At 47.0% G+C, this 27,975-nt stretch overlaps 11 protein-coding genes across 11 annotated transcripts; 7 read left to right on the top strand and 4 right to left on the bottom strand.

Moving 5' to 3' along the window:
• Positions 1 to 4,135: 4,135 nt before the first annotated feature.
• On the top strand, positions 4,136 to 4,516 carry N7479_005313 (uncharacterized protein; the record flags this gene model as incomplete). The annotated part of the gene is made up of 1 exon (XM_057253010.1): positions 4,136 to 4,516. One exon carries the CDS (start codon positions 4,136 to 4,138, stop codon positions 4,514 to 4,516), a length of 381 nt encoding a protein of 126 aa, XP_057106872.1.
• A 2,149-nt stretch (positions 4,517 to 6,665) lies between these two features.
• On the top strand, positions 6,666 to 7,354 carry N7479_005312 (uncharacterized protein; the record flags this gene model as incomplete). The annotated part of the gene is made up of 3 exons (XM_057253009.1): positions 6,666 to 6,996; positions 7,075 to 7,157; positions 7,238 to 7,354. The coding sequence occupies 3 exons, from the start codon at positions 6,666 to 6,668 to the stop codon at positions 7,352 to 7,354; spliced, it is 531 nt and encodes a 176-aa protein (XP_057106871.1).
• A 653-nt stretch (positions 7,355 to 8,007) lies between these two features.
• N7479_005311 (RNA polymerase II-binding domain-containing protein) lies at positions 8,008 to 9,657 on the bottom strand (the record flags this gene model as incomplete). Its single annotated transcript, XM_057253008.1, has 2 exons — positions 8,008 to 9,441; positions 9,508 to 9,657. 2 exons carry the CDS (start codon positions 9,655 to 9,657, stop codon positions 8,008 to 8,010), a joined length of 1,584 nt encoding a protein of 527 aa, XP_057106870.1.
• A 2,849-nt stretch (positions 9,658 to 12,506) lies between these two features.
• Positions 12,507 to 12,701, top strand: N7479_005310 (uncharacterized protein; the record flags this gene model as incomplete). The annotated part of the gene is made up of 1 exon (XM_057253007.1): positions 12,507 to 12,701. The coding sequence occupies one exon, from the start codon at positions 12,507 to 12,509 to the stop codon at positions 12,699 to 12,701; it is 195 nt and encodes a 64-aa protein (XP_057106869.1).
• A 556-nt stretch (positions 12,702 to 13,257) lies between these two features.
• Positions 13,258 to 13,884, bottom strand: N7479_005309 (uncharacterized protein; the record flags this gene model as incomplete). The annotated part of the gene is made up of 4 exons (XM_057253006.1): positions 13,258 to 13,607; positions 13,700 to 13,725; positions 13,808 to 13,821; positions 13,876 to 13,884. 4 exons carry the CDS (start codon positions 13,882 to 13,884, stop codon positions 13,258 to 13,260), a joined length of 399 nt encoding a protein of 132 aa, XP_057106868.1.
• A 451-nt stretch (positions 13,885 to 14,335) lies between these two features.
• On the top strand, positions 14,336 to 16,910 carry N7479_005308 (TFIIH/NER complex ATPase/helicase subunit SSL2; the record flags this gene model as incomplete). The annotated part of the gene is made up of 3 exons (XM_057253005.1): positions 14,336 to 14,363; positions 14,414 to 14,527; positions 14,578 to 16,910. 3 exons carry the CDS (start codon positions 14,336 to 14,338, stop codon positions 16,908 to 16,910), a joined length of 2,475 nt encoding a protein of 824 aa, XP_057106867.1.
• Positions 16,911 to 17,432: 522 nt separating this feature from the next.
• On the top strand, positions 17,433 to 19,250 carry N7479_005307 (questin oxidase family protein; the record flags this gene model as incomplete). Its single annotated transcript, XM_057253004.1, has 5 exons — positions 17,433 to 17,832; positions 17,882 to 18,190; positions 18,258 to 18,617; positions 18,698 to 19,102; positions 19,165 to 19,250. The coding sequence occupies 5 exons, from the start codon at positions 17,433 to 17,435 to the stop codon at positions 19,248 to 19,250; spliced, it is 1,560 nt and encodes a 519-aa protein (XP_057106866.1).
• A 1,847-nt stretch (positions 19,251 to 21,097) lies between these two features.
• N7479_005306 (uncharacterized protein) lies at positions 21,098 to 22,564 on the top strand (the record flags this gene model as incomplete). Its single annotated transcript, XM_057253003.1, has 1 exon — positions 21,098 to 22,564. The coding sequence occupies one exon, from the start codon at positions 21,098 to 21,100 to the stop codon at positions 22,562 to 22,564; it is 1,467 nt and encodes a 488-aa protein (XP_057106865.1).
• A 386-nt stretch (positions 22,565 to 22,950) lies between these two features.
• Positions 22,951 to 25,740, bottom strand: N7479_005305 (glutamine-dependent NAD(+) synthetase; the record flags this gene model as incomplete). Its single annotated transcript, XM_057253002.1, has 12 exons — positions 22,951 to 23,060; positions 23,116 to 23,533; positions 23,596 to 23,638; positions 23,694 to 23,697; positions 23,758 to 24,092; positions 24,171 to 24,748; positions 24,805 to 24,896; positions 24,946 to 24,971; positions 25,022 to 25,211; positions 25,273 to 25,331; positions 25,384 to 25,653; positions 25,712 to 25,740. 12 exons carry the CDS (start codon positions 25,738 to 25,740, stop codon positions 22,951 to 22,953), a joined length of 2,154 nt encoding a protein of 717 aa, XP_057106864.1.
• A 389-nt stretch (positions 25,741 to 26,129) lies between these two features.
• On the top strand, positions 26,130 to 27,492 carry N7479_005304 (NAD(+) diphosphatase; the record flags this gene model as incomplete). The annotated part of the gene is made up of 3 exons (XM_057253001.1): positions 26,130 to 26,226; positions 26,282 to 26,728; positions 26,789 to 27,492. 3 exons carry the CDS (start codon positions 26,130 to 26,132, stop codon positions 27,490 to 27,492), a joined length of 1,248 nt encoding a protein of 415 aa, XP_057106863.1.
• A 74-nt stretch (positions 27,493 to 27,566) lies between these two features.
• N7479_005303 (uncharacterized protein) lies at positions 27,567 to 27,816 on the bottom strand (the record flags this gene model as incomplete). The annotated part of the gene is made up of 2 exons (XM_057253000.1): positions 27,567 to 27,758; positions 27,808 to 27,816. The coding sequence occupies 2 exons, from the start codon at positions 27,814 to 27,816 to the stop codon at positions 27,567 to 27,569; spliced, it is 201 nt and encodes a 66-aa protein (XP_057106862.1).
• Positions 27,817 to 27,975: the final 159 nt, after the last annotated feature.

Here is a 27,975-nt window from a genome sequence, read left to right as displayed (position 1 = left end):
CAGGGGAGGATGAATAGACACATCGACAAGACTAAAAGATACCGGAATCGCGTGTTCGAAAATTCCCGATGGTATGCGTTGTATGCCTCCGGTTCCATAATCCATGCTCGCAGAGTCAACGGGTTTGAAAGACACCAGGGAAGCAAATGCTCAAAATTCCTGACGGTATACGTTGTACTCTCCAAGCTCTATGCTCCACGCTCGCAGGGATATAACCGGTTTTCGTCGAAGGAAGTCCCCGAGGCCAAATGGTCTGTCGCTGAACAACATCGATGAACACTGAGCCCCAGCGTAGTATGTCAGGCAATGGTGATCATTGCTGCATGCTGCACGTTCGCAGGAGTAGAACCAGTTTCTGTTAAAGGAAGGTTTCCATCGGCGAGCCTAGATGGTCTGATGCTGAGTCGAGACCGATGAAAACTTGCGTCAGCATTCCGCTGGACTTGTTCGCACACCTCTGCCGAGACCTATCATACCAGATGACTGCGCAGCCGGGGAAGCGGGTACTCAATGCTGGACGTATCTTTTGAGACCAGAGCGCAAAGCAGAGGCGAAAGCTCACATACTTCAATTTTTTGATATAGTTCTATACGTCAGTTAGACGTTATCTTCCCTGTATATAATGCCAGAAGAGATGGTAAACGCAAGTCCAGATGCATCGATAAATGCTAGTGTGTTGTGTGCTGTCTAGATAAGCACTATCGAACCTGATATTTGATCCAAATCAGGTTTTTTTTGGCATCCCTCGCTGGCCCGCAATATTCGAGGGGCGTGTAGCAATTCAAGAGATAATTAATAATAAATGTGTGGAGATGATATTTTCGATGGACGCCCGGGGGCATCAGGGTAGAGCTTATGACGTGAGACAATGTCGGCAAGAAACAGCCCCATGCAATTAAAACGCAGACAGTGATCTCATATTCTCGCTAAGATATACTCTGTAGCGAGATGTACTCCGTGCAGCATACTTTGTATGCCTTCGTGCGAGCACATCGTGTGGATCGCCATCAGAGGCTGGGGTGTGGTGTCGAATTGTCAATCTCGGGTATCTGACTATCAAATTGATCGGCATGTAGTACAGAGACAAAACAAGCTATGTATTGTGATTCATCTCCGGTACTCTGAGGCTTGTCATAGCCTTATAGGTTCGTACGTAGCTCAGGACCAGACGGGCACGAGATGGAATGGAATAATGAAAATGGTGGACCGTGAAGGCCCGGCTATGATGTTTGTCATTCACTGGTATGTACAGGAAAGGATCCACAAATTCACGTTGCGGTAGGTCTCCATGCTTGTTTGACGCTCTCGGCTGTTGATACAACGTACGTTATCGTATGCTGTCATATATCTGCGATCAGACCCTTGAAGTGGACATGCGATGAAGGAACGGCGGTATGGTTCAAGCCCCATTAGGCTATATTGTAAAGGGGGCCAAGCCATACGTCGTACTCCACATGTTTCTTTGTACTTGCGACATCGCACAGAGATTTAGCCAACTCTGATATCACAGAGTATCATAGTCTCTTCGTCCAATTTGTGAGAAGGCGTCTCTCTAGTCTGCATCGATATCAGTGGCGTAAAGAACCCGCTACAATATATTACAGATTAGAGACTTTGGTCTGGAACGACGCCAGCTAGATTAGACCAATTCTTCCTTAAAAGCAGGTCTGGTCTGAAAAACCAGATGGCCGATCATAACTGTAAATGAACAATATAGGTATTCCGAAATCTTGCCTGACGTTGCTGTGTTGCTTGTTGCTCCTACGTAGATCATTCCTTGTGGCAAAGAAGATCTAATATGTTGGATATGAGCCCCGGCTTGCATTAATATGCCACTCTAAGAATGTAATACTATGTAGTGCGGCCTCTTCAAGTTGAACATGATGTGCAACCGTTGTAGAAGAAAATTGCAGGTGAAATACTCTGATATATTCGGTGCCGATCTTGCAACAATTTGCCTCCCCCAGTGGTATCGCTACATCCAGGGTTCATTGATGGCAAATACATATACCCGTTTTTCGATGCAAACACCCCTGTTACTAACTCCCATGTGTCTTACCACTAATCCTAGCCAACCTCTTTTCTCTAGGAACAAGTTTGGACTACAACATCTGGAGCTTTGTATGTATTCCGATTTCCATATGGGAACGCAATTTGGTCGGGAGCATCGGCTATCGTCAGACTCCATAGATAAATAGGATCTCCTGATTCTAGTAACGTGTCTGAGATTATTCTATTGAAAATTAAACAGATTGTGACGATCTACAATATAGAATAGAGGTGGTGAATATACAATTCAGTCACTATGTATCATTTGAAGATGGTAGATTTGAAGATGAGGGCTCCCTGACGTCAGGTGGTATTATGCCTCAGGCACCAGCGCCAAGACTGTACATTCCCCAAATCACTAGCTCATCAAGCGCATCTCCACACGGCATTTCCATTGCCCTTATTGTCCATTTCCAATTCTAATATCGAGCGAATGAAAACAGTCTGAGAAGTAATTAAAACTTCATCTACTACCCAAATTATGTCCCCACTATGGCTGCAAGCCTCACATGCTTTTCGATACGATATACTTTGTATGTTGTACTTTGTACCGTTTCTCAAGCCCACTCTCAAAATATGTTCCACTATTGATAAACAAATCAGTCCCAAGTATAGAGTATTCCGTATGTAACTCCGATTTCTTGCCATTTCCACAACCGGCGATGCTCGATATGGTTCTTGCAAGATGTGATGTGACCGATAGCCAATCGATTGCTCGGGTCACTTCAATTGCCTAGGGGTATGACGGCATAGGTCTATATTCGGCCTGAGCCTCAGCTACGGCACAGTTTTTTTTTTTTTTTTTGCTTTTGTACAGACGCATTTACTGCTTTTGGTCACACCAACTACATTGATTTGATATGCAGGCTGAGCTGAGTATTGGTTTAGTTTGAATCAACCCATATGCTCCGTGTCAAGGTCTCTCTCTCTCCCCTATGCTCGATCCGCGGAGCTGTTTACCACTCCTACACCGGGTACTCCACCATATATGTCCACATTTTCCCTCTAAAAGAGACCCTATCCCGTAGCCATGCAGAATGCAAGATGGGCCTCGCCCCTCAAAAGCCCATGATAATCCAATTATGATTCGTCTTAGATGTCAGGCGAAGATCTGCAGGGGACCGGACTGTGGTTGTGCCGATCTCAGAAACGCCTCCGGCTCTCAATGGTTAACATTCTCCAGTGACCTCATCGGAGCACTGTGACCCATCCACAGTGGACCGACTGATGATATCGCAGGCAGAGTTCACCAGTCTCCGTGCGCATGTGGATATTAGTTAGCTCATAACGTCCTCTGATGGAAGTTCGACCCCACACTGCGCTATACGAGATACAATAGGCTAATGGTCATTTACAAATACTGTGAGAGTTGGGATTTATGATGCTTCTTATGATGTCGCTAGGAGAGATACCCTGCTCCCCTCTCCCCCCCCTCTTTCGGCCAATTATGTCACCGTACTCCGCTCGGTGTAATCAGTGGAGATGTCGTGTGTTTATCATGGGTGCTCAGAGGAGTAATTAGGCATCTTATTGACCTATCAGAGGCTGCAAATCTGGGCGAGTTTGCCATCGACCATCGCCGATGTGATTTCATACTCCCTTGTGGAGCTTTGAGTGTCTTATATATAAGCTTGCTCGCAAATTGGATACAATTTTTCTTCGTATTAAGCCCTAACTCCTGACTCTGCCCCATAGCACTTGATCTTACCATTTTATATACTCGGCTCGGACAACAAACTCTTTGGACTTCCGCTGTACAACGACATTATTTTGCCTATCCGCGACCCTCCGTACCATTACTATTCAACACAACCGACCAAACTGGTTAGATATTGAAATATTTCAAAATCACAGGTAAGCAAAGTTGAATTGACTGGGAAACCAGTATCATCTAGATTCTCCACAGCACCCGCAACCCACTCACCACCACATGGTGATCGTCCTATCTATCAGCCTCTATCTTTATGCCGTTGCATATTTGAGATGCAGACAACCATCATGCTATTGACCGGCACTTCTGGTGCTGACTGATTCCTAGTCCTGCAAGTTAAGCTGACCGTTTTAATCACTAGATATATTTTTCACCATGACTCACTCCGCTCAAATGCAACAAGCAACTGAAAACATCAACTCCATGTTCCCAGACTCTGGTGGTGTTGACAACATAGCCAGTGAAACTCATGTCGATTCCTACCGGTCGCTGGATCCCTCTAGCTCATCGCTGGAGGACTACAACCGCTCCATGCTGCAGTACACCCAGCGCCAGATGTCTTGCTTTGTTGACATGAATGACTCTCGCCGTGGAAGCCAGAGCAGCGGCAAGAGTGGTTTTAGTATCGCTACTAGCAGCAGCAGTAGGTCCCGACAGGCCAATGAATCTTTCCCTTCCATCAACAATGCTGCTCCCCTTGCCGGGAACAAGCTCAGTGGTCGAGACATGGCCGACGCTAAGTCTGCTGGATATTAGGGCTGTGCCCTTGTATCAAGGTATGTATTTTGCTTTCATCCTGATTACTCCAATGTCTAAGGAAGCTAACGAAAGTGTTTTCAGCGGTACCATCCCATCAAGTCCGTGATCTAGCATTATAACGGTACTTAGCATTCTCGAGGATGGCCGTCTGTGATCGTCAACCATCGCGTATATTTTTCGTCAATGCTTATACAGTTTTATGAGATTCACGCGAGTTAGCGTGCCTGCTTTCAAGCGATATTTTGAACTTTTGGAGTTTGATTTCCCTATCCCCTCGAGACAAGCCGGTGTCATCTACGACATGGTTCATTTCCCAACCCTTTTTACCTTTGCATAGCGTTTTCAGAACATGTCTTTCTCTGTTATCCAACTTGCCCACTGGCTTTCAGGGTCAGATCATGCATTCTTTAACTCTGTTTTCTGCCGTCAAAGAAGTCTTGACTCGCGGTGGTGACCTTTCATTGTCATTCTTTTGTCATCCGGGGCCATTTTGGAGTTTCTCATGACTGGAGGGCAGCCTAGAAACGATATTTCATTCCCGTTTCGATCGTTTCTCGAATACTGTCCATTCTTCTGAAGTCTGGGTAAGGGGTCAACTCACCCCTTCTGCTTAGTATTCCTTCTGTGAAGGAATATTGGCCTGTACATTATCTGTCTTTATACTTCTTTGCAAGCGATTCTTTCTCTTTTTTTTTTTTTGTCTCTTTCTATCTTTTTGGTCTTTTTGTGACGAACCATCTCTTCGAGTCGTGGACACTGGACTGTCCCTCAGGAGAACAATACCCTGTTACGATCCCACATAGCCATTTTGGCTATCTATGACCTGTACAATTATGCGCAACCAAACCGGAGAAATCCGTTTCTCTTCTATTGGTCGGTGTTTTTACTATTTTCTGTCGCAACATCGTCCCCGGGTTTAGAGGTATTTCTCTACGGAGTAGATCCTAGAGGCTTAGCTGTGTAGTCAAAATAATTTGCATCAAATATTCCCCAAAGATTAATGTCTTAAGATTGAGTTGGTGGCTGAAACATATTGACGTCATCACAATACCATTGTGGCTACTAAGATATGTACGGAGTATACATATTTTTGCTAGGTGACCTCTTTTAGATCTGTTTAAGAGTGTAATTTTATTGTTACATCTTTTTTTAGAATTCGATTTTCCAGTCTTGAAATTAACTACATATGTAGGACATACGGCTAGTCCTCGGTTAATACTAGTAGCAACCTTCTCTCTCTTCCGAAGAACATCTTTGACATATGTGTGTAATTTGCTATATTATCGACGTTAATGGATCAAATTCTCTGGCTAATTGCTTCTTAAGGTGCTAGCTTTGACCTCAAAGAACACTTCACTCGTAACAGTTGGCATTGTCGCGCTCTAATGAAGAGCTGCGTGCTTTATGCACCCCTTGCATACCTCTGAAGGAGAATCCAATACACAGGGAATTTGTCCTTCCAGAGTTGCGTCATCGAAGATGAGGTGGTTTAGAGAGGTAATGAAATTACTACTGTTACTAGATTAAATCATTATATGCTCCAATTAACTTCGCGTCACATCGCAGTCAAAATATATATACTTTGTACCAATTGGGCAGAAATCAACATCAGACAATTCCAAGATCGAACCCCACATACTGGACCATGAGCACCCACATGTGCAGAAGAACCAGTGGGAACGATTACCGTGCCTACACATTCCATGTCATTTAACTCGCCGGCGAATCAAGGCCATACCGTGCCTTTCCAAACAGAGGGATGAAACCCCTGGTATCTCGGGATTCGATGATGAGCTAACCAAAATAGTCCAAGGGAGGAACACAGAAGGAAATGCAGCGGGCCTGTCGAAGCTGCGAGGGCCGAGCCAGAACATTGAACAATGCATATATTGAAGATCAATTGGGTTCCTGTTTTTTTTCTCCTTTGATATTTATCCAACAACCTCCCATGACGGCCGATCCGGCGCAGCTCCAGCCATTCATTTGGTCTCACACTCCTTTAATCCATTGTCTCTAACGTTGACATTCATCTCGGATATCCAAGTCTCATACCTCCTTGTCAAGTCGTTCTACAAGTCTATACATACACTCATCCTACACCTTTCATACCTACACCACACGCACGAACAGCACAAAATCAGCAACAATGCACCTCACAGCTCTCCTCACGGGAATTTTGTCACTGCTGTCGGTCACTACAGCCATCCCAATGACGAGCGAGAGCCCGACCCCTACACCCTCCATTTCCAAGTCTCTCATCTCGCCGTCCAGCTCTGCCTCAGCGTCTGCCTCAGCGTCTGCCTCGGCTTCACCTACCCCCTCGCCCAGCGCCTACGAGGCTTACACATGCCCCAAGGGCAATTTCAAGTCCTGCTGCATGTCAGTGCAGCAGACGAGCAAGGACATCATTACACCGCTCGGCGAGTTGGTGCCGCTCATCGGTGGTATACAGATTAGCTCGGCTATATCTTTCCAGTGTATGTTCCTCCCAATCCCTTCTTCAAGGTCACCTCGAAAAACTGATCATTGTATCCTAATCCAACTTACCTTTGTAGGCAAGAAAATGGCTGATAAGGAGGCTCCTGATACATGCAACAAACAAGGTTATAGCCCCATGTGCTGCGACAGTGATAATGCGGTATGTGTCTCATCTTGCCCTGCTTTTTTTTTACATGTTTCCGAGGAAAAGAAGGTCCCTGACGTACGCTTCTCATCTAGGGTAACGGCTTCAACACGTGCAAGCATTTCGAGGATGTTAAGAAGACTTACTATGCTAAGAATATGAAGGATACACCGGAGACACAGGCTGATATGATCATGGACATTCTCACTTAATGTCGGCTATCTGGCTGGCCTGGAACTTTGACATGGGATGAGTGCAGCATGCAATTGAGGGGCTGTATACTGGCAATTGAGGGGAGAGAATGGTGGTGTGCTTTAGTTTCTTTCTTCTTCTCTATTCGATATTATATAAACTGTTTACCTGTTGTGGTTTTGTTCATGGACGTTACGGTGTGTAATTGTAGGTGGCTATTTTCTTACTTGTTTTTATTCTTGCAGGCTATGCTATACATGTTTGTAAATTTCTTCGTCTGCTGGCCCATTAACAAGAGGACCATCGAACTTTATCAAGTTGTACTCCGCATCAGTTGTTGATGTCATCGGGGACATGGCCATGGCCATGATAGCAACTATCCTCCCTGAGATTTCCATCGACATGGCTTGTTTGAAATTACACATGTACCTTGGACCTAAGCGCCCAGGTACACCGTGGATATTATTGTTTAGTAGCGGACTTACTTGAAATGGAACAACAATTACATGTACTCTTTCACATTGTTTTAAATGAACATGAATAGCCCGCTGCGGCGGGGCCGTAATCATACAACCGCAGCATTGGAAGACCAAAGGCCTTCCACTCTGACTCGATTTGAGTCGACTCCATTTCACGCGTAACTCTTACATCATTCATGTGCACATACATATGTCTATTTCCATCCCCGCCCACCCTGGGGAGGTGGTCCCCATGGCCCACCCTGCTGACCCCCAGAGTAAGGAGGGGGGAAGTGGTGCTGGTTAGGGGGCATCCCGTACTCCTGCTGCTGTCCCTGGTTCTGTCCCTGTTGCAGAGAGGGATGATGGTGGTACGGAGGGGGGAAGGCAGATGATGAGGATCCGGGCCCTGGTGGGGGGAAGGGCATATGCGGAGGCGGAGGAGGCCAAGAACCGTAGTTGGGTGGAGGTACTTGGGCGTAGCCGGTGTTGGGACCCATGGGAGGATGAGCATATTGTCCAGTTGGGGGGTGGGTAGGGGGGAAGGAGTTGATAGGTGCAGGGGGATGTTGAGGATGGTGAGGGGGCGGGAAGTGTGAAGTGGGCGGTTCACGAGGTGTGTATGAACTTTCGCGGCTGCGTGAGCGCTGTGGAGAGCGGCTTTTCGATCGTCTGTTACGGTAATGGCGGAAGCCATTTCTGTATGATCGTGATCCACTTGGAGAATTCGACTCGGACCGGCTGCTGGAGCTGTCACTGTAGCGTCGGCGCTTGTGATTAGTCCGCGAATGACTGCGGCTGCGAGTTCGACTGCGGCTTCGGCTGCGCGAGTCCTCGGTATCTGTGTCTGTGGCTTGAGAGAATTCAAGAGACCATCCGTAGTAATGTTCGCCATCGAGGATATCAGACGTGTTCTCACCCCGGGTGACTTTCTGCCCCGCCTGATCGGTGTCTGTATGTCTATCATCCCGGTGAGTTTCCCGGTCGAAAGAATTGTTCACATCAGCAAAAAAGGCTTTGAGTGTTTCCACCGACTTTCGGCTGGCGGGACCTGCTAGTAATTGTATCGGTCTTATGGCATCGGTTTGAATGGGAATAGTCGAGTTGGGAATAATGTGAGGATAAATGTTGCCCACACGAATTTCATGCCAACGGGTGGATAGATCTCCATGTGTAGATGGTACGATAAAGGGTACATCCTTGCCGGACTTCTTGGCTGGGTTTAGCTCGGCCGTATCGTTGGAGGGTGGGGGGCCACCCATGGCTACAACTTCGCGAAGCTTATTGACCAGATCGGGATGAAAGTATTCGTGCTCAGACCAGACATCTAGCAGATCATCTAGCCGTCGATGGTGACGTGGGTTCTTTTGACGATCACTTGTCGCTGCGTGACCGACCAAGTTCACGAGATGCAACTGCAGGGACCCGCTGACTGTGGAGAAGGTCGTAGTGGTGCCTAGATGATACTTGCAATGATGTAACAGATCGTTAAGCAAGTAAAGGATGTGGAGGCGTTGGCGCTTCGGTGACAATTTGGATCCAGTGGGCTGTGGTTGGAAGGATGCAGCGAGAGCATCCAGGTAGTTAACCAACCCCCCAACCCTATTGGATGAAAAGGCAACCTGGCGCAGCAACCAGGCTTTACAGGTCTGTATGGTGAAAGAATTGTTTAGTAAGCAAGAAGTTGAGAGTTAAGAGGTGAAAACGGGTCAGACCTGAATGTTGACTGGGGAGCAATGCGACAGCGCGCGCTCGAGGGAGGTGTGGAACGCGCTTATCTCATCTAGAGGAACCGAAGTAGGATCAGGGCGCAATAGACAAGCTGCGAATGCAGCCTTCAGGATAACAACGTTATGAGCTGCCATGATGGTCAGAGATTTCTTGGAAGAAGAAAAGAAAGTCCAAAGTTCGCGAGGTCCAACCTTGGGAAGTCTCCCCATTTCATGATCGTTATCGAAGCTTTTATCGCACGTGATGTATACATCTCCGGAGAAAGGCGGTCTACCCGGCCCTTCGGCTTTCGCCCCGCACCACATTTTCTAATTGCTTTATAAAGAACTGGCACGTAATATAGTGCCTCAGGTATATACTACATACACATTGTACCAAGAATTGTAGTACCTCAGGTATACTCCGTACACTAACGTAATCCACTACCGAGTGACGCACACTACCGAGTGACGCACCCCCTCCCAAAACGCGTCAATTAATATAACCCTCTCTCTTCAACCACCCACTATGCCACCAATTCGTTCTCGATCGTCTAAAGATTCAACCGAGCAAGAGGGTAGGATCTTATTAGCTATCCAAGATTTTAAGAATGAAAAATTCTCTTCAATTCGTGAAGCTGCGCGCTGTTTTAAAGTGCCTGAGGCTACCCTCCGCCGCCGCCTCCGGGGTGTTCAAAACCGCGCGATTTTACGCGCTAACTCACATAAACTGACTGAGCTTGAAGAGCAATCTCTTGAAAAATGGATACTCTCTATGGATCTACGTGGAGCAGCCCCCCGGCCTGCTACTGTACGAGAAATGGCGAATCTTCTTCTTGAAAAGCGCGGATCTAGCCCGGTTCTTTCGGTTGGCGAAAATTGGGTTACAAAATTTGTTAAACGACGTCCTCTTCTCTCCTCTCGTTTCTCGAAACGTTATAACTACGAGCGTGCGAAATGTGAGGATCCAAAAATTATAAAGGAGTGGTTTGATCTTATTCAAAAAACTATCCTACAATTTGGGATCGATCCGGATGACGTTTATAACTTTGATGAGACGGGTTTTGCGATGGGATTAACGGCGACTGCGAAGGTTATTACGAGAAGCGAATACTACGGTCGGCGAGCACTTTTACAACCTGGAAATCGTGAATGGGTGACGGCTATTGAGTGTATAAATGCTACTGGTTGGGCCCTTCCACCGTGTGTGATTTTTAAAGGCAAAGTCTTTATTGAATCCTGGTTTGACGGCCTCCCGGACGATTGGCGATTTGAGGTTAGTCCTAATGGATGGACCTCTGATGAAATTGGACTTCGCTGGTTAAAAAAGCTCTTTATTCCTACCACTTCTATACGTATGAAGGGGGTATATCGGCTTTTGATACTTGACGGCCACGGAAGTCATTTAACCCCGAAGTTCGATGAAATCTGTGAAGAAAACAAAATTATACCGATCTGTATGCCTCCGCATTCCTCTCACCTTTTACAGCCTTTGGATATAGGCTGTTTTGCGGTGTTAAAACGCTCGTACGGCCGGCTGGTTGAAGCAAAAATGCGGGTTGGGATAAATCATATTGATAAACTTGATTTCCTCGAAGCATACCCTCTCGCACGAATTGAAGCTTTTAAATCAGAGACTATTAAAAACAGCTTCGGAGCAGCTGGTTTAGTCCCTTTTACACCGGAGAGAGTGATTTCGAGGCTTGATATTCGTCTTCGAACCCCTACCCCCCTTCTAGCCGGGGTAGTGATTGGGATCCAAAAACACCTTCGAACTATGTGCAATTGCAAAAGCAAGCCTCCTCAATAAAAGCACTACTTCGTACGAGATCAAGGAGCCCCCCTAGCCCGCTCAATTCCGCTATCAACCAGGTTTTAAAAGCCTGCCAGATCACGATGCATTCCGCCGCACTACTAGAGAAAGAAGTGAGCGATTTACGCGCTGAAAACGAGAAGAAAAAGCAAAAGCGAACCCGATCTACAAGGACGATAGTCCACGAAGGGGATCTCTCAGTTCAGGATGTTCGTGAGCTACGTTCAGAGCCATTTGAGGCTCAAGTAGCGCGTATCAACAACTATCGTGAGCAGGTTTCGGAAGGTTTAAGGCCGCCCCCCCAGGCTGGACGAGCATGTGGAATATGTAGGAAGCCAGGACATAGGAGAGAGACATGTCCAGATAGATGATGATTTTAGTTTATTTAATTTAATGGCGTTTTGGTTGAGATAAATGCATTTGAATTCAGGAAGTTGGGTGGGGGTGCGTCACTCGGTAGTGTGCGTCACTCGGTAGTGGATTACGTTACTCCGTACACCAAGAATTATACCTAGTGCCTAAGGCAATAATCGTACTTCACTCATTTTTATAGCTATTAAATACTATAAATTAAGAGGATTGATTAATTATGAAGTAGTATTTGGAGTGAAACTAAGTAAGCATAACAGAGTTAATATATATGTTCGTAATGTAGATCCATAGCTACCTATATGTTATGTTTATTAGATTTTACTCTTAGAGTATAGAGAGACATGATAATTCCGGAACTAAGTTCCCGATCTATATCCATATTCCCGTACTCTTAATACGGTGAAGCCCAAAGCGTTCCAAATCCCCACAAATTTTGCGACTTGAACCCCCGCGATGGCGTTGCTCTATACTCCGATATGAGACATGCAGTGATTCTATTTGATGGGAAAAGATGTTGATCAGCCATAACTAAGTCATAACTAAGCCGTAAAAGCCACCTGGGCAGTGTTAAGTGTCTGATCACGAATGTTCTCATCGTTGATCAGGCCATATGCCCCGCCCCCGGGTCACTTGCGCGATTGAATGGCCTGACTGCTAATTTGCTTATAAAAGTCTTTCCTATTTCATCATCTTTTTTTTTACATTTACAGTTACTCTCAGATCTAAAATCCGATCCTCTCAGGTCAAAATTCGATCCTCTTAGATCAAAACCCGATCAAAATCCAATACTGCAAAGTATACCAACCTTCCATTCTACACTATGGCTTCCATCGCCTCCCAAATCGCCCGTCCCTCCATCCGTCACTTTTCAGCCCACCGACCTCGTCCCGACTCTCGCGCTGTCCGCGCTGTCGCCATGGGTTGCATTGTATCAGGTGTGGTACTCCCATTTGTTCCACCTGCTCTAGAAAGCTCGCGACAACGGAGCAAGGGCATATCCACCAGCGCCAAGTAAGTCATGGAAATCTACCATGTTTTACTCTTGCAGTTAATGCGCGCTGGTGTGGAGAAACTAACCGAGCATACAGGAACCCCCCACTTTGCTTTCATGCGCGCTAGACACTGTTTGACGACTCGCAATTTTGACGGGGACTGTCGGTGCAGGCGTTGACAAGAGACACCCGGCTTGCGACATGATGCATTATGCCCAAGGAGTTTGAAGTTTGGCGTTTTGTTCTTTTTTTTTTGACTAGCACAATGGGATAGTGCTATTATTACACATTATTACACATTGTTACTATTGAGAGTGGAGATGATTAGACCTCTCTCTATCATCGCGATGAATGACAGTGATCATTAGATGGTCAAATTTTGCGCGAATTGATCCATTAGTGAATTGACTTGCAGCTCGAGTGAGATGCTACCATTGAGAAACGAACCAAATGTAGTACGAAGTAGATTGAGTCCGATGAAATCCCTGTCTCCATATTATCCAATTTGTTCCACAATCCTCTATTTTTCAGTTTGCGTACGGAGTATTCCAAATCGAAATGTACAACGCGGCCAGTCTCTCAGCTAAACCGGTTCCCACTCGGAGGCCGATAGGGCTGCGAGGCTTCATACTTCCCCTTTTCCAACACACGGTCGGTCTCGGTTAAGGGTTCATGTCGGGTAGGCGCCGGATCCTGGGAACCTTCAATACTGGGCGAGGCGGTCTCATCGGCATCCTGGAATCGCGCCATGCTCGCTCGCTTCGAGCTAGTGTCGTTGCCTGGAGTTGGTGTGGGCGGCAATTGCGCTTGGCGCTTGTGCTCATCCTCCATACGCTTCATTTGGGCCTTGCGCTTGACCTCAGCTTCGAATCGGGCTTGTCGGTCGGCGTTGATTGATTGCTTCGCAAAATAGTACGCTCCGCCACCGGCTGCATGGGGGAACGGTTAGTCACTCCTTTGCATGTGAATCGCTGGATTTGTGACTGGTAATTGGCCAGCGGTTAATTGATAGGTCACATACCAAGGCAAAGGGTGCCCCAGCCCATCCTGTTTAAATGAGAACCACATCAGTAATCATGTTCCGGGTTGTTCGGATTTCATCTTTTCAGATAGAGGTATCATTGCTCACCAGGTTGATCGAATCTAGAGTACCACATGATTAGCGATGTTCAAGAGGCATTAGACAAAGGAAATTACCGTATTCATGGCGAACAATCTGGTCGTTTTTAGATATGTGAAGCAACAGAAAACGTTTGAGGATGCTCTACGTCAGTTGAACGGCTATGCACGGACCAATTATTGTCATTGGTGCCTCAGGCCAATGATTATCAACCATCGCATCGTCTAAGGTTTGGAATTAAGGACGACTTCTGCCTTGATCCTTCTCTTCATCATATATATCTTGTCGCTTAGAGCGATCTCCCACTCCCGCTGAACACTTTTTCTCTTCTAACACCGACATCTACCCCGTTGTTTTGCAATAAACGGTTGACCTTTTTTTTCCGCCGCCTGTTCACCCGGCGCAGCATCTTGGTTCCATGCTGGCGTGAGATACCTTCAACGGAGGCGTCGCTCCGTCTCACCGGGGGCTCACTCACCAAGATACTATCTGATCAGCACGCTTTTTTTTTGTTTGTCGCGCTGAAGCAGTCCAAACATGCCTCCCAAACGCAAAGCCGCTGACAGTAAGTCTCCGGTACATATCTCTAAACGACAGGTGACTGATTATATCCAGCCGGTCGGTCGAGCGGTGCTTCAAAACGGGCTACACCAGTCCCCGATATCGAAATTTCCAGCAGCGATGAATACTCGGACCAGGAAGACTTGCCAGAGGAATCTAGCTTGAAAGGTACAGTGTGGCAGTCTGCTCACCTAAAGTGAACCAGGGACTAAAATTAGAGCATAAAGCGGTCGTCAATAAGTTTTCTCTCGAGGCGTTCGGCAAGAAGAATCAGGTGGAGAAGACGGACCCCAGATTTGGATACAAAGATCTTTCTTCGCTCCCACTGAAGCGCGACCACTACAACCGGCCATTATGGATCGAGCCTTTGAAGGGCACAATCACCCTCGAGAGTTTCTCCCCGCTGGCACCCCAGGCCCAAGATTTCCTGACCACCATCGCGGAACCGCTTTCTCGTCCGACCCATCTCCACGAATATCGCTTGACCGGACACAGTTTATATGCTGCGGTTTCGGTCGGTCTCAAACCGCAGGATATTGTTGAGTTCTTGGACCGTTTGTCGAAAACACCGCTGCCCGAAAGCATTCGGACATTCATCATCGAGTTCACAAAGTCCTACGGAAAAATCAAGATGGTGCTGAGGCATAATCGATACTATGTGGAAACGACAGATCCTGAAATGCTTCAGCGGTTGCTAAAAGATGAAGTGATTGGCCCTCAGAGAATGGATAACACCGAAGGAATCATTGAACGGGCTGCCCCGAAAATGGGCGGTCTTGTCATTCCTGGAACGAAAGATGCAGCCGGTGTACGAGAGACCACTCAACAGGAGGCTGCCGCAGCCGTAGTCAGAGATGAAACCGAAGAAGGAGGGGCTGTCAACTATGGCATCGACGACATTGGCGAGGATGAGACTGAAGAAGCAATCACGTATAGTTTCGAAATCCCCGCTGCTGGTGTCGAAGTGGTCAAGGCTCGCTGCCAATCGATCGGATGTCCTGCCCTGGAAGAATATGATTTCCAAGGAGACACAGTTAATCCAAACCTGGATATGGATTTGAAACCTGCGGCCCGGATTCGGTCCTACCAAGAGAAGAGCTTAAGTAAAATGTTCGGTAACGGACGAGCCAAGAGTGGTATCATTGTGCTTCCTTGTGGTGCGGGTAAAACCCTTGTGGGTATCACTGCTGCGGCGACCATCAAGAAAGGCACGATTGTCCTCTGCACCAGTTCTATGTCCGTGGTTCAGTGGCGAAATGAGTTCCTGCGGTGGACAACCATCGATCCAGGTGATATCGCCATTTTCACGTCCGACCATAAAGAAAAATTCAAGCGATCAACCGGTATTATTGTGTCCACATACTCAATGGTGTCACAGACCCGTGCCCGGTCTTATGACGCCCAGAAGATGATGGACTGGCTTCAATCGAGAGAATGGGGTATGATGATTCTTGATGAGGTGCACGTTGTGCCGGCATCGATGTTCCGAAAGGTCACATCCGCTATCGCCGCACAGAGTAAGCTTGGTCTCACTGCAACACTACTGCGTGAGGACGACAAGATCAAAGATTTGAACTTCTTGATCGGACCGAAGCTCTACGAAGCAAACTGGATGGAACTTGCTGCACAGGGCCATATCGCCAAGGTCCAATGTGCCGAGGTCTGGTGCCCGATGACCACCGAGTTCTACTCTGAATATTTGCGAGAAAGCTCTAGGAAACAGGCTCTTCTGTACATCATGAACCCTCGCAAGTTCCAAGCGTGTCAGTTCCTGATCGATTTCCACGAGAAGCGCGGCGATAAGATCATCGTGTTCTCTGACAATGTCTATGCCCTCGAGCGATATGCGCTCAAGCTGAACAAGGCTTACATTTACGGTGGAACTCCTCAAAATGAGCGCATGCGTATCCTGGAGAATTTCCAACACAATGAGCAGGTCAACACTATCTTCCTGTCTAAGATTGGTGATACCTCACTCGATCTACCTGAGGCCACCTGTCTGATCCAGATCTCGTCTCACTACGGTTCGCGTCGTCAGGAGGCTCAGCGCCTGGGACGAATCCTACGAGCTAAGCGTCGAAATGACGAGGGCTTCAATGCTTTCTTCTACTCGCTCGTATCCAAGGACACTAATGAGATGGTCTACTCGGCCAAACGCCAGGCATTCCTGATCGATCAGGGTTATGCTTTCAAGGTCATCACCCATCTCCAAGGCATAGATAATTATGAAGGACTCTCTTACTCGACGCCAGCGGAGCGCCGCGAGCTTTTGCAAGAAGTCATGTTGCAGAATGAGTCGTCCGCCGACGTCGAACAGGTCAACGATGATCTATTCTCGATGCGCTCCGGCAAACGAGTGACATCCAAGAAAGGCGGGGCTAAACGGAGTGCTGCCACTCTTAGTGGTCTGGCTGGTGGTGATGATATGGCCTATATCGAGTACAACAAGAGCAGGAACAAGCAGCTCAAGGATAAGGGGCACCATCCGCTGTTCAAGAAGATGGAACGAGACCGACAACGTCGCAAGAAGGAGAGGGAAACCGAGGGCTGAAAGCTGAAATTCGTTGCTGTTTTTGGTTCCTTTTCTTGGACGCGTAGTCTTTTGACCTTAATCTTGCACCCCAGAATGAAATATACCCCACCAATGATATTCACAAAGAATACTATTCAAAACAAACAAGTTAAAAAAGATCATTTTATGTTAGGTAACCTCTAAGGCTAGACCCAGAAATCTCGTAATCATCAAATAGATTTATATGATAGAGCAACCCAGACCTAGAACTCTTGTAATCATGAAATAGCCCAAGGAAGTAACATAAAGTACGTCAGCAAGACCGGTCTAGAAAACGCCTGTACTGCTTCCGACCAAATGACGTTGGCCATGGGTAACTACTCCCGACTTCTCCGCCTTTTACCCTTGTATAATTGTACGACTCTGATAGGCTCCATTATTGATGAACTGCAGGTCAATTTCTTGGAGAACTATCTAGCGACATATCCCTGACAGTTGTACAGGTCTAAATTATTAATATAGTCTATGCATGGACCGAATGGCTCAAGCTATATAAAGGACATGCTTCTCGGCCTTCTTCGGTGTCACAAACATCATTCATTCGGATCAAAACCCGCAGCTACAAATAAGAGTCGGCTTCTCTCACTGAATAGTACTCGCTGCTATTTCAGTTTACACTCACCGTTTCAAACAACCTGCTCTTCTGCTTCGATATCTCCACCTGCTCCACCCCTCCCGCGACTAGCCGTTCGGCACATCTCGTGTAGTTCCAGTACCGGGAACATTTCCCGCGGCACTTCGTCCAGAATGGCTACTGCCACTAAGATCCAGCTGTCGCCAGTGACAGACGCAGGTATCTACAACTCAAATGTGAGGGAAGATACTGCGCAGATAGCGAGCGAGATCTTGCAGCAAGACATGGCCAGCCACCATGTCTTCTTCAATGACAAACGGTTCCACAGTATGTGTTTTTCAGGATAAATCCTCGCCACTAATTATCTCTAATGTAGAGACAGACCACATTCCTCATCATATCCTTACTATCTATGCTCTTGGTGCAGCACCAGAGGACATCAAGGCTTGCGATGAGCGAGATAAGACTTATCAGAGACCCGCCTTTCCAGTGAACCAAGACATCGTCCAGTCTATGCATGATGTCGCTAAGTTTCAGGAGTACTTTGGGAAGGAAGAAAATTACCCTCATTATCTCGCTTTCTTCCAGCATGAGATTGATACCAAGGGCGTTACTGGGGTTCTGGGAGAGTATCTCTTCGCGGGAGATGAGCGAGCCGAGAGTATGATGTGTCGGCTGTTTGCTGGTAAGTATTTTTTCTAGTTATACTGAGTTATATTGGTATTTTATGTTCTTCGGGCTAATCAATTCAGGCCTCGTCCACCCCCTCATCCACCTTGGCTTCGGTATAGAGTTCAACCAGCCTGCCATTGTAGCTCAGGCCCTTGCCCAGACAGCAGTGCACGATGATTGGATTGGTCATGCATTCTTCCTACCGGCGGAGAAGATGGCTGGCGGGGTCGGGAAGCCCGGACAGAAATCCCTGCTCCAGCTCGTTAATGAGATCCGGGCTGACAAGGCTCTTGTTGAGAGTGTTCAGTGGACTGACGGTAATAAGATTAAGGATGGAGTGCTCCACCGAGCACCTGAGAAGATGATGAAGTATGCTTCTCAATACACTGTCTCTGAGGACCAGGTGGAGGAACGGGTGGCGGATATGATCAATACAGTCGGTAAGTTTAGCCTTGGAAGTACTTTCTGGTATTGTTTGAGTGATGCTAGCAAGGAGCTATTGCTAAATATATACCGTCAGCCTACTACACCAGTGCCGCCCAGAGTCCGAACAGAGAGATGAAGCTTGATTTCTTCCTCTTGCATTGTGTCAATGCGTCTATCTTCTTTTCCAAGATTATCAATCTCCCATTCATGACCCAGCAATCCAAGCTGCGCATGATGGAGTGGAAAGGACGCATCGATCTCCTAATGTATGTTTCACGTGGATCGCCAGAGCTTCTGCTGGACCAGGTAGCCAATTATCCCATAAAGGAAGATTGGCCACAGATATTCGTGCGAAGCATCGCCCATCCCGGTGATGATGGACATCTAGCTAAGCTAGCGCGGGCTCTGGCACATGGTCAGAAAGTCTGCCAGACATATGAGAGCAAAATCCCCGAGATGCCGATCAAGGGAGATATGTGGCTTAGGATTGGCAATATAGGTAAGCAGCCGGACCTGATATTACCTAGATACACATTTGCCCCCCTACTAACTACTCGATAGCCGTTGATTCCACTGTGGAGGAGGGAGATAAACCAATGTGGATTCGATTTGCTGGATTTAAGGAAGCATGGGAGGCTCAAAGATAGGCACTTGTGTGAGTTGGGAAACACATTATCTTCATTAGGATATTTTTTTCCGTCCCTCTTTCTACCATCTCCCAGAATGTTTCTACCACCTGGTACTAAATTGATATAAAGACATAAAAAATTTCAAAGCATCCTTCCGATTAATTAGTAGTTAATTTACTCTGTATGTCAAAGATTATACATAGAAACAGCATCTACACATTTTATGCATTTCACTGGCTTTGTATGCATCTGAAAAGACATCTCAAAGCACGTCAGCGTTTTATTACATACAATGTCCTAAATATGATGGGACAAACATACCTATGTAGTTAACAACAGTGGCTGCATGAGCGGACTATTCTTGTAGAAGTACATACATAAATACACAATGCAAAACGGGAGGATAATAGCCAGATGAGTCTTCCCTCATGCTGCTGTCCTGCGCCCCTACTTTGTACACGCCTTCCAACGTTGGTGTCAGATTCCGGACCTTTTTCTGACATTTGACTGACATATGCAGGTTGAAACAATCATCTGCTCTTTATGATTGAATAAAATGCCTTTTTTGACTTCAAATAAGGATACACGGTATCCTGAATTCAGTCTATCGATCTTATTAATGGTTGTTGGTCCCCATGGATTGCATACGCACATAGTAGTACATGTAAATTGTACCCTGCTGCATTTGCTGGAAACACCTAACCCTGGCTTTTTCTGTATTTAATTAGTTGTATGCATTTGAATAAATACAATATTTATTACTGGTGGCATGTAAGTTAGTACTGAACCTGGATACCTGGGTAGATGTTAGAGACTTCTATATATAAGGCTCTCTTACTCTCAGCTCGAGAATTCTTGAACTGCAGCTTTTAAAAAATTTAATGCATTTTGATACTTTGCCCCAAAGACTCATCAGCCTTATTGCAGTCTATTTGCTAGTGACATAGCTTATAATTCAATAGCTTACTCTTCGTTCAACCAGCCTACGGACATTTCAAATGTACCCGAGGAACTTGACTTTAGTGCTTTTTTGAATTATCCACAATCTTATTTTGTTCATTAATTTCACCCTTTCATAGCTGCTGAGCAATCTCTAAACTATCTTCTATACAATGGTATAGCGTATCACGATTAATCGAGCAAGCTCTCTAGGAGTGCATTTATTATATAATTATGGAGAAGCTCTTTTGTACATTGCAGTTTTCACCATGCTTCGTACAGTTCATGGCTGATTATTCTAAACAGAGATTTATAGGCATCTAAAAATACATTTAGAAAGAAAATCGTAAGAATATCTGAAGAATATCAGAAGGAGACATCATAGTAGAATACTAATTGAAACGTCTCGAATACCACATTGGACTAATTGGATATCCGGATCATCTAACCCCTGTATCGTTAAGTATAGAGGCGGTATAAGTTGAATATTCCGCTTCCAAAGACATATGAGAACACTAGACACATAATCTTGGACTTTTATCCCCATACTTTGGAGGTTGAACTATGGTTCCAGGCTATATCTGTAGTGGGGCCTAGCCTTGGAATGACGCCAGCGGCTCAATGTCGTGTTTGTATATGTAAAGTAGTATACCTGTTAAACAGTTCTGAAGTTGAAGTAAGTTAGAATGAGAAAATCACAGAGATTAGTTATATCATAAAGTCACATAGAGAAAGAGGAACATTGAAAATCATATGAACAAAACAATATCGAAAAAAAAACTAAGGCAAATACCAAAATACATTGGGGATCACGTGGTATAGAGTGGGGCTCCCCAACATGTATTCAAGTCTGCGCCTCTTCGCGTTTCCTTCCCTCAGCCTATCAGGGTAGTATCTATTGTTATTATCTGATCTTATCATAAAACATGGGCAACGGAGACACCAACCGCAAGGACATTTCGACCCAGAAGGACTGGCCTGATGATGAAAACAACCCGTTCGTCGCCTTCCGGCGCTATGCCGACGAGCAGGTCTCCACCATGCTTCAATCTATCACGGGCCTCCCTTCGATGATGACACAACCTCAAAATGGTAACTGGGGCATATTTGCAGATGATCATAGTTATGCAAGTCGGATGGCTCATCAACGAACCGGTGATAATACGGGCAGTGCCGGTTATCCAACAGACCGAGACAATGGAAGTGGTTATTCGGGCAACAGAGATGGAGATGATCCGCGCAACTATGGAAGGCATTCACGACCACGCTGGCCCGAGAATGATGATCCGAAAAACTCTCAATCGTGGGGAAATTGGGGTAATGGATCATCCGACTTTTTTGGCCTCGATTCCTGGCTTGAGGACCATTTCTTCCCGTTTGCATCGCAACTTCTACACTCTGGCCACAATCTCCTCGTCCGGGATATGTTTGAGGACACCGACTCGCCAACATGGCCGATCGCGTATATCATGTTCAGCCCGTACTCGCCTCTCCATCTAGAACGCCAAGCACAATATCGAGCGCACCCTGAAAGGGGCGTTTTCTCATCTATCATGTCAACTTTGCATCTCAACTCCGAACGCGACACCTCCGAACCACAGTGGCGAGAAGCCTTCGAGGATTTACTTCGACTCGAGAACGATATGCCGATGCTTGATCGCAATGCCTCCGTCACGAGATCCGAGTCCGGAAAGGACTGGCTAAAAGGGCTTGTGAAAAGAGGTAGCTTGGGAGATAAGTGGAAGTATGTGAATGGCAGAGATAGCCAGCCTTGGTCAGGCATTACGTTCTCTGGCCTTGCAGGCCCACAGCAGGACCGCCCTCGGTCTCGGTCTCTACCCGAGAAAGCGAACGAATCTGTAGATACAAAGGAGGCCGAGAGCGAGCTGGAGCTGTATGAGCGCTTCTTGCATGATATCGAAAACCGCGAACGTGAATTCTTCCGCGGTGTCTCTGAAAGCCCTCTTCTGCGTCTCCTCCTCGATGAACGACGGCAGCAACAGGACGAACTTGAGAGATATAGACGCAGCCCTCCAAAGGCCAAGGATGAGCACAGCCGTGATGACAATGAGAATTGGATCGATCTTGTGTCTGGTGGAAACAGAAAATCAGTTCCTGAAACACCCAAGGATTCGCCGACCGAGATTGAGATAAAGCCAATTGAAGCTGTCTCGGAATCAGCGCAGCCTCGCATAATCTCCACTATGACTCGAACAGAACGCGTGCGGCTCCCAGATGGCTCTGTTGAGAGCAAGACTGTCAATACAAGACGTTTCGCAGATGGCCGAGAGGAAAGTGACGAGTCTGTTGAGGTGTCTCATCCCCAGGAAGGTTTCAAATCAGAGTCTGACACATCGAAGAACTCGAAGAGTGGTTGGTTCTGGAAAGACTAGGACTCTGTTTGAACAATATCTACGATGAACGACTATGTTCCCTGGTTATGACCTTTAACATGACCTCATTTCCTGTCTGGCACTTCAGCGCGTTTCTTCAATGTATCATTTAGCTATTCTAGGGTTTTCGGATGGCGTCTTTTTTATATTTGCAAATTGCTTCCGAACTTTCCTTCGAGCCACTGGCTCTGTGTACATTTAATTGTTGCCTTTCTCCCCTCATGCTACTTGGAAAAGTAAATACCAGCTAGTTTGATATATTATAGGAGATAATACAAGTCCATAAATTAACCATTCTTAATTGCTATTGAGATTGTAATATCAAGCAAGACCTAAGTCAGGTACACGGAACATCTTGAAAACTTTAAAACAAACACGATCTACCTCTAATCAGCCTTGACACTCTTCTTCGCTCCCTTGCCAGTAGTCCATCCCTTAGATTCCCAGTACTTAACATTCTCTTCCATCTTCTGGTACGCCCAGGTAAACGGCGGGTCTACACAACCAAAATTAGCACGCAACCCACAAACCCGAGAATGAGAAAAACATACAAAGGAACTGCCTCAGATCATGACGATTGTCTTCGGGCGAGTACTGCTCAGCATGGTAGCTAGGCGTAAGAACAGTCATCTTATGTCTGTTGATAGAGTAGTAGTAGAAGAAATGGCGGGTTTTCTCGTAGATCTCGCGCGGGCTGTACTCGTTGCCCCACAGGTGGAGCAGCTTCTCGTACATAGAGTAAGGCCCGAGCTTGGACACCTTTCTCAAGTATCCGAAAACGCCCAGCTGCGCGTACGTAACGCCCATGTCGGCCTCGTCGGATTGAACGTAGTCGTGCGTGATAGGCTCTAACTCGGCCGTGGGTGTTGCGTGGATGAATTCTTCGAGGATTGGGAGGCCGAAGCTTCGGCCGGACCAGGAAATGAATTTCTTAAGGTCTACTTTGCTTATGGAGCCGATGGGGTTGAGCTGGTTGTTTTGATTAGTCGGGAATATACGTGGTGCTTGGACTTGGGGAAATTGATGCTTACATCGGCGGAGCTGGCATCGTACTTGGTGAGGTAGCCTCGCAAACTAGATGGGTTGAGTCAGTCATTAGGAAGTGAATTAGTGTATTTATGTGGCGTACCATTCTGCAATAACGGTTAGTGAAGATGCTCAATAAGTACGAATGTTGTATTTGAGAGACTTACCATCAACATTGGAAGATGCGAGAACGAGCAAGCCACCACCGCCAGGGCGTTGACGCACAGTCGGCAATAACGAGGCAAACAGATATGAGAGAACCATTCTGAGCCGAGCCTGCACATTCTGAAGCGCGGCATTCTCTGCGGGAGATCCACCGTGCATTTTGAAACGAGGCTGGAAGTTGGTGATAACAGTGAAGAGATTCATGATAGAAGTGACCACAGTATCGAAATTGAAGTCAATGTGGTAAGAACCAATATCACTGGCTAGTCGTGCCGCTCTGTCGCGTGTCTCCCGGCCTGAATTTTGTGTGCCCATGTAGCTAGTATGGAAGATGGATCTGAAAACATTAGTCAATGTTGCTCTAGACCAGGACAAGAATTTGGCTTGACGCAGGCTCAACACTTGGAAGACTTACTTGCAAATTTCCTGGGTAGTGGTAGGAAGCCAGTCCGAATCTGCTGGCTGTGCACACAACCGGCGGACATCCTTGATGACCTGCTCATTTCCTTCTCCCACTGCTTTGAGCACTTCGCGACACATGGAGTGCACAATGATTGCCGTGGCACAGCTGTCAATACCACCGCTCAGAGGGAGGAAGAAACCGGCAGCTCCACATCTTCGGAGGTAATCCCATAGCCAGCAGGCAGGTCCCAGAGCAATCTCCTCCTCGGGAGGATGGTACCGAGGCTTGATAGGCTGAGCAGTCGCGAGGCTAGGCTCAGCATCTTCATCCCGGCGAGAGAGTCTGATGTCAAGATCAAGGCGGACATAGGGCGACTGCTTGCTCGCTTGCATTCCACGGCTTGCGCTGCACCGGTAGGTGCGGACTTCTTCAATGTCGACCGTTGCAGTGACGACTTCCACATCGTTCAGAGAGAACTGCGAGCCTTGGGCCACGATGTCACCGTTGACGACAATCATAGCACATCCGTCATAGTACAGACGATCACCGTCACAGCCTTGCTGGTTGGCATAAAGGTAGATTCCGCCGCTCTGTGAAGTGTAAGAAAAGTGTTATACAATTATTGTAACGTTGTTTTTTTACTCACCAGTTTGGTAGCCTGGGTGATCAAATTGATCCGAGTGTCAAGCTTCTTCAGTTCGTGGTGGCTGCCTGAAGAATTGGAGATGATCTCAACACCTAATTTAAATTAGACAATAAGCGCGGTGATCTGGACATTGAGACTTACCAGCTAGGCCATATGGAACATGAGGGCTAAAATTGACTGTTAGCATCTAAAGCCACATGGAGAGTTCGATACCTACCCATTAGGGGTAAACAGCTCCTCACAGGTCTCAAGGCCCAGGCATGTATCTCTCGTGCTGATAACGGCGTCACCAAATGGAACCTTGTACTGGCCAGTAATCTTTCCAACAATTGATTCCAAATAATAGTCTTCCACCTCCTGTGGACGCTGCCAGGGCGTAAAGTGTCGGTGCTCGCGATAGTTGCCATCTATATATAAGAAATTATATTAGCAACTATTCTCCGAAGTATAGAGAGCGATTGACTGAACCATTGGCAAGCCACATCTTCGGTCTAATCAGGATGATCTTCCGGTTGTAGAAAATCACACTTAAGAGAATATATCAGCTAATGCGATACCAGGTTCATCGGAAATACTTACCGGCAGTTGTAGCGCACATTGCGATGGCGAACCGGCAATCCCACATCAACCACGATATCCTGGCAATCGGGATGGTCGATGATGCGGGCAAGCATTTCCCATGAGTGCAAGAAGGTGTCGCCCTCAAGGAAGCCATCCAGAACTCCATAGCCCGTAATCTCGAGTTCCGGTCCAACGCGCAAAGTGGCGCCAGCAGCCTTAGCTTGCCTAATGCTTTCAATGATGCGCTCCGCATTGCCCTCAAAGTCGAGAGCCCACTGGTTAAGAGAGCTAGAACAGGTTAGCGCGGGGTTTCCCAATATCCAGATAGTAGATGGGTCTGCCTTACCATGTTGCTAGAGTGACGAGGTGCCCCATGATGCCTAATATGACTGAGACGTCCGTATCTTGTGCTTCGCACAGAGGCTCATCGGCGATAAGAGTCAAAAGAATGCGGTCACGTGTGTGGGGAGCTCAGGTTCCCCGCTTCACTGGTAATATTATAACTGTAAATTACTGTAATCTATTATTCATTAGCGCCATCGGCTTAACTCCGACCAAAAAACGTGTTATCCATTTGTACACACGTGCCGAGGTGGGCCCTGCCCCCCAGTCGCTGATTAATGCAATTCCTTGGCACCAGGGCTATCTGTCCTGGATTCCACGTTCTTCTTGATATTTTATATAGACATAGACTCGTTATTCTTTCTCTTGTTGATATATTTTCCGCATTAGACATTCATTGTTGGCAAACTAGCCCTTGCATAATGAGCTCTACCCCTCAAGTCCCCACCCCGGCGCATATGCTTGCAGATTCCATGTTGTCCCGACACTTCGGCAAGGAGACGGTCAATTACTTCTCCAGTAAGGACCTTTAAACTCTTATATATGGGGTGCAGTAGAGCTCAAAGGTTTTTAGGCTCTCCAATCAACCGTCTATCATTCTTGCGCTCCGATCACCCGTTCCTGTCTACGGCTCTGAAGCACCCTTCGGCCCGGTTTGTACTATTGAATAACCTAGCGCCCTTGACACCATCGCCGGCGCAGCTGCACTTTGCCAAATATGACGACGTGCGTAAGCTTGTTCCCCTTGATATCTTCGATATGTCCGAGGAAGACATGATCAAGAGCTATGATTCGCGCAAGACACACCCAACCCTTATATTCCTCGGGCTGGACGAAAGTCGTAAGGAAGGAGGGATGGCGTGGAAGATCTACTCTGGCACACCGTATTTTGCAGTCGATGTGACCCCCAGGGGTGCTGAAGAGCAGCAGACTGCAGCAAAGGATATAATTGGTGCCATGGAGGCAAAGGGACTGTCCTTCTTCCAAGCACGAGTTGTTATGTCCTTCTCCGCAGATGAAGGTATGAAGACGCAATAATAATGCCCGGGTCAATAATAGGGAACTAATCAGTTTGGGATAGCTGCTATCTATGCACAGGCACGTGCGCTGATGGACTGGAACACTCGCAACACCTTCTGTGGCACGTGCGGCCACCGCACTTTGGCCGTTAATGCAGGTACCAAGCGTGCCTGCCCACCAACGGATGTTGCGCGAGCAACCGAAACCAAGACGGAAGAGCGTCCGGAATGCAACACCCGTACTACACTGTCAAACCTTTGCTTCCCTCGTACCGATCCAACTATTATCGTGGCAGTGGTCTCCGCCGACGGCAAGCGGATTCTGCTTGGGCGCTCCAAGCGGTTCCCACCAGGGTGGTATTCGACCTTGGCTGGATTTATTGAGCCAGCCGAGTCAATTGAGGATGCTGTCCGGAGAGAGGTGTGGGAGGAATCAGGTGTCACTTTGTCCCGCGTTGTTATCCACTCCTCGCAGCCTTGGCCGTATCCAGCCAATTTGATGATTGGTGCTATTGCCCAGGTCAGTGATGTCGCTCACGAGACGATCTCTTTACAGCACGACCCTGAGTTGGAGGATGCGAAGTGGTTTGAGATTGAGGAGGTGGAGGAGGCACTGCGCATTGGCACAAGTGACTTGAGCGCTCAGGCCGGTCCGGAATACAAGGGTGGTCTGCGATTGCCCCCTCCTACAGCTATTGCCAATCAGTTGATCCAGGCTGCTGTGAGTGCAGAGTATTTTGCGGCAGAGAAGCAGTCTAAGATGTAAAGTGATGCTTGTTATGATAACCGCCCCAGGCCCACCTCCAGGTGATTGTGCCATCAAATATACCATTGATGAATTTAGACCTTCACTATCTCTCGACACTGGTAGTACTTATATATATTCCTTATAGAACCTAGGAAGTCTGGCGCAATTCCACGGTCACAAAGTCCCTGTTCTTTCAGCCGAGTGTAGGCAGTGGTTTCGAGTACGTGAATATCCAATTCACGATCTTCGGGTTCGTAGTAGCGCCGCGGGCCCCTTCCATGGTGCTACGTATATTAGCGAGACTATCTAGATAGGACTTCTTACTCGACTTACCGCCTTCATGATGCATGTCTGTTGGCGTATCTCAACGAGAAATATGATTGAAAAGGTTGAGGTAAAAAGCTTTTCCTTGAAATGATTTTTGTCGGGTTGACATTGTCAAGCTTCATGATTTTAGGTGGAAGTTGCAGAGCTGGGAAATTGTGGACCGCTTGGCGGTAG

The sequence above is a fragment of the Penicillium vulpinum genome (genome assembly GCF_028829585.1).
Source record: "Penicillium vulpinum strain IBT 29486 chromosome Unknown utg000003l_segment0_segment0, whole genome shotgun sequence".
Taxonomy (NCBI): domain Eukaryota; kingdom Fungi; phylum Ascomycota; class Eurotiomycetes; order Eurotiales; family Aspergillaceae; genus Penicillium; species Penicillium vulpinum.
This window is presented reverse-complemented; position numbering and strand designations above follow the sequence as displayed.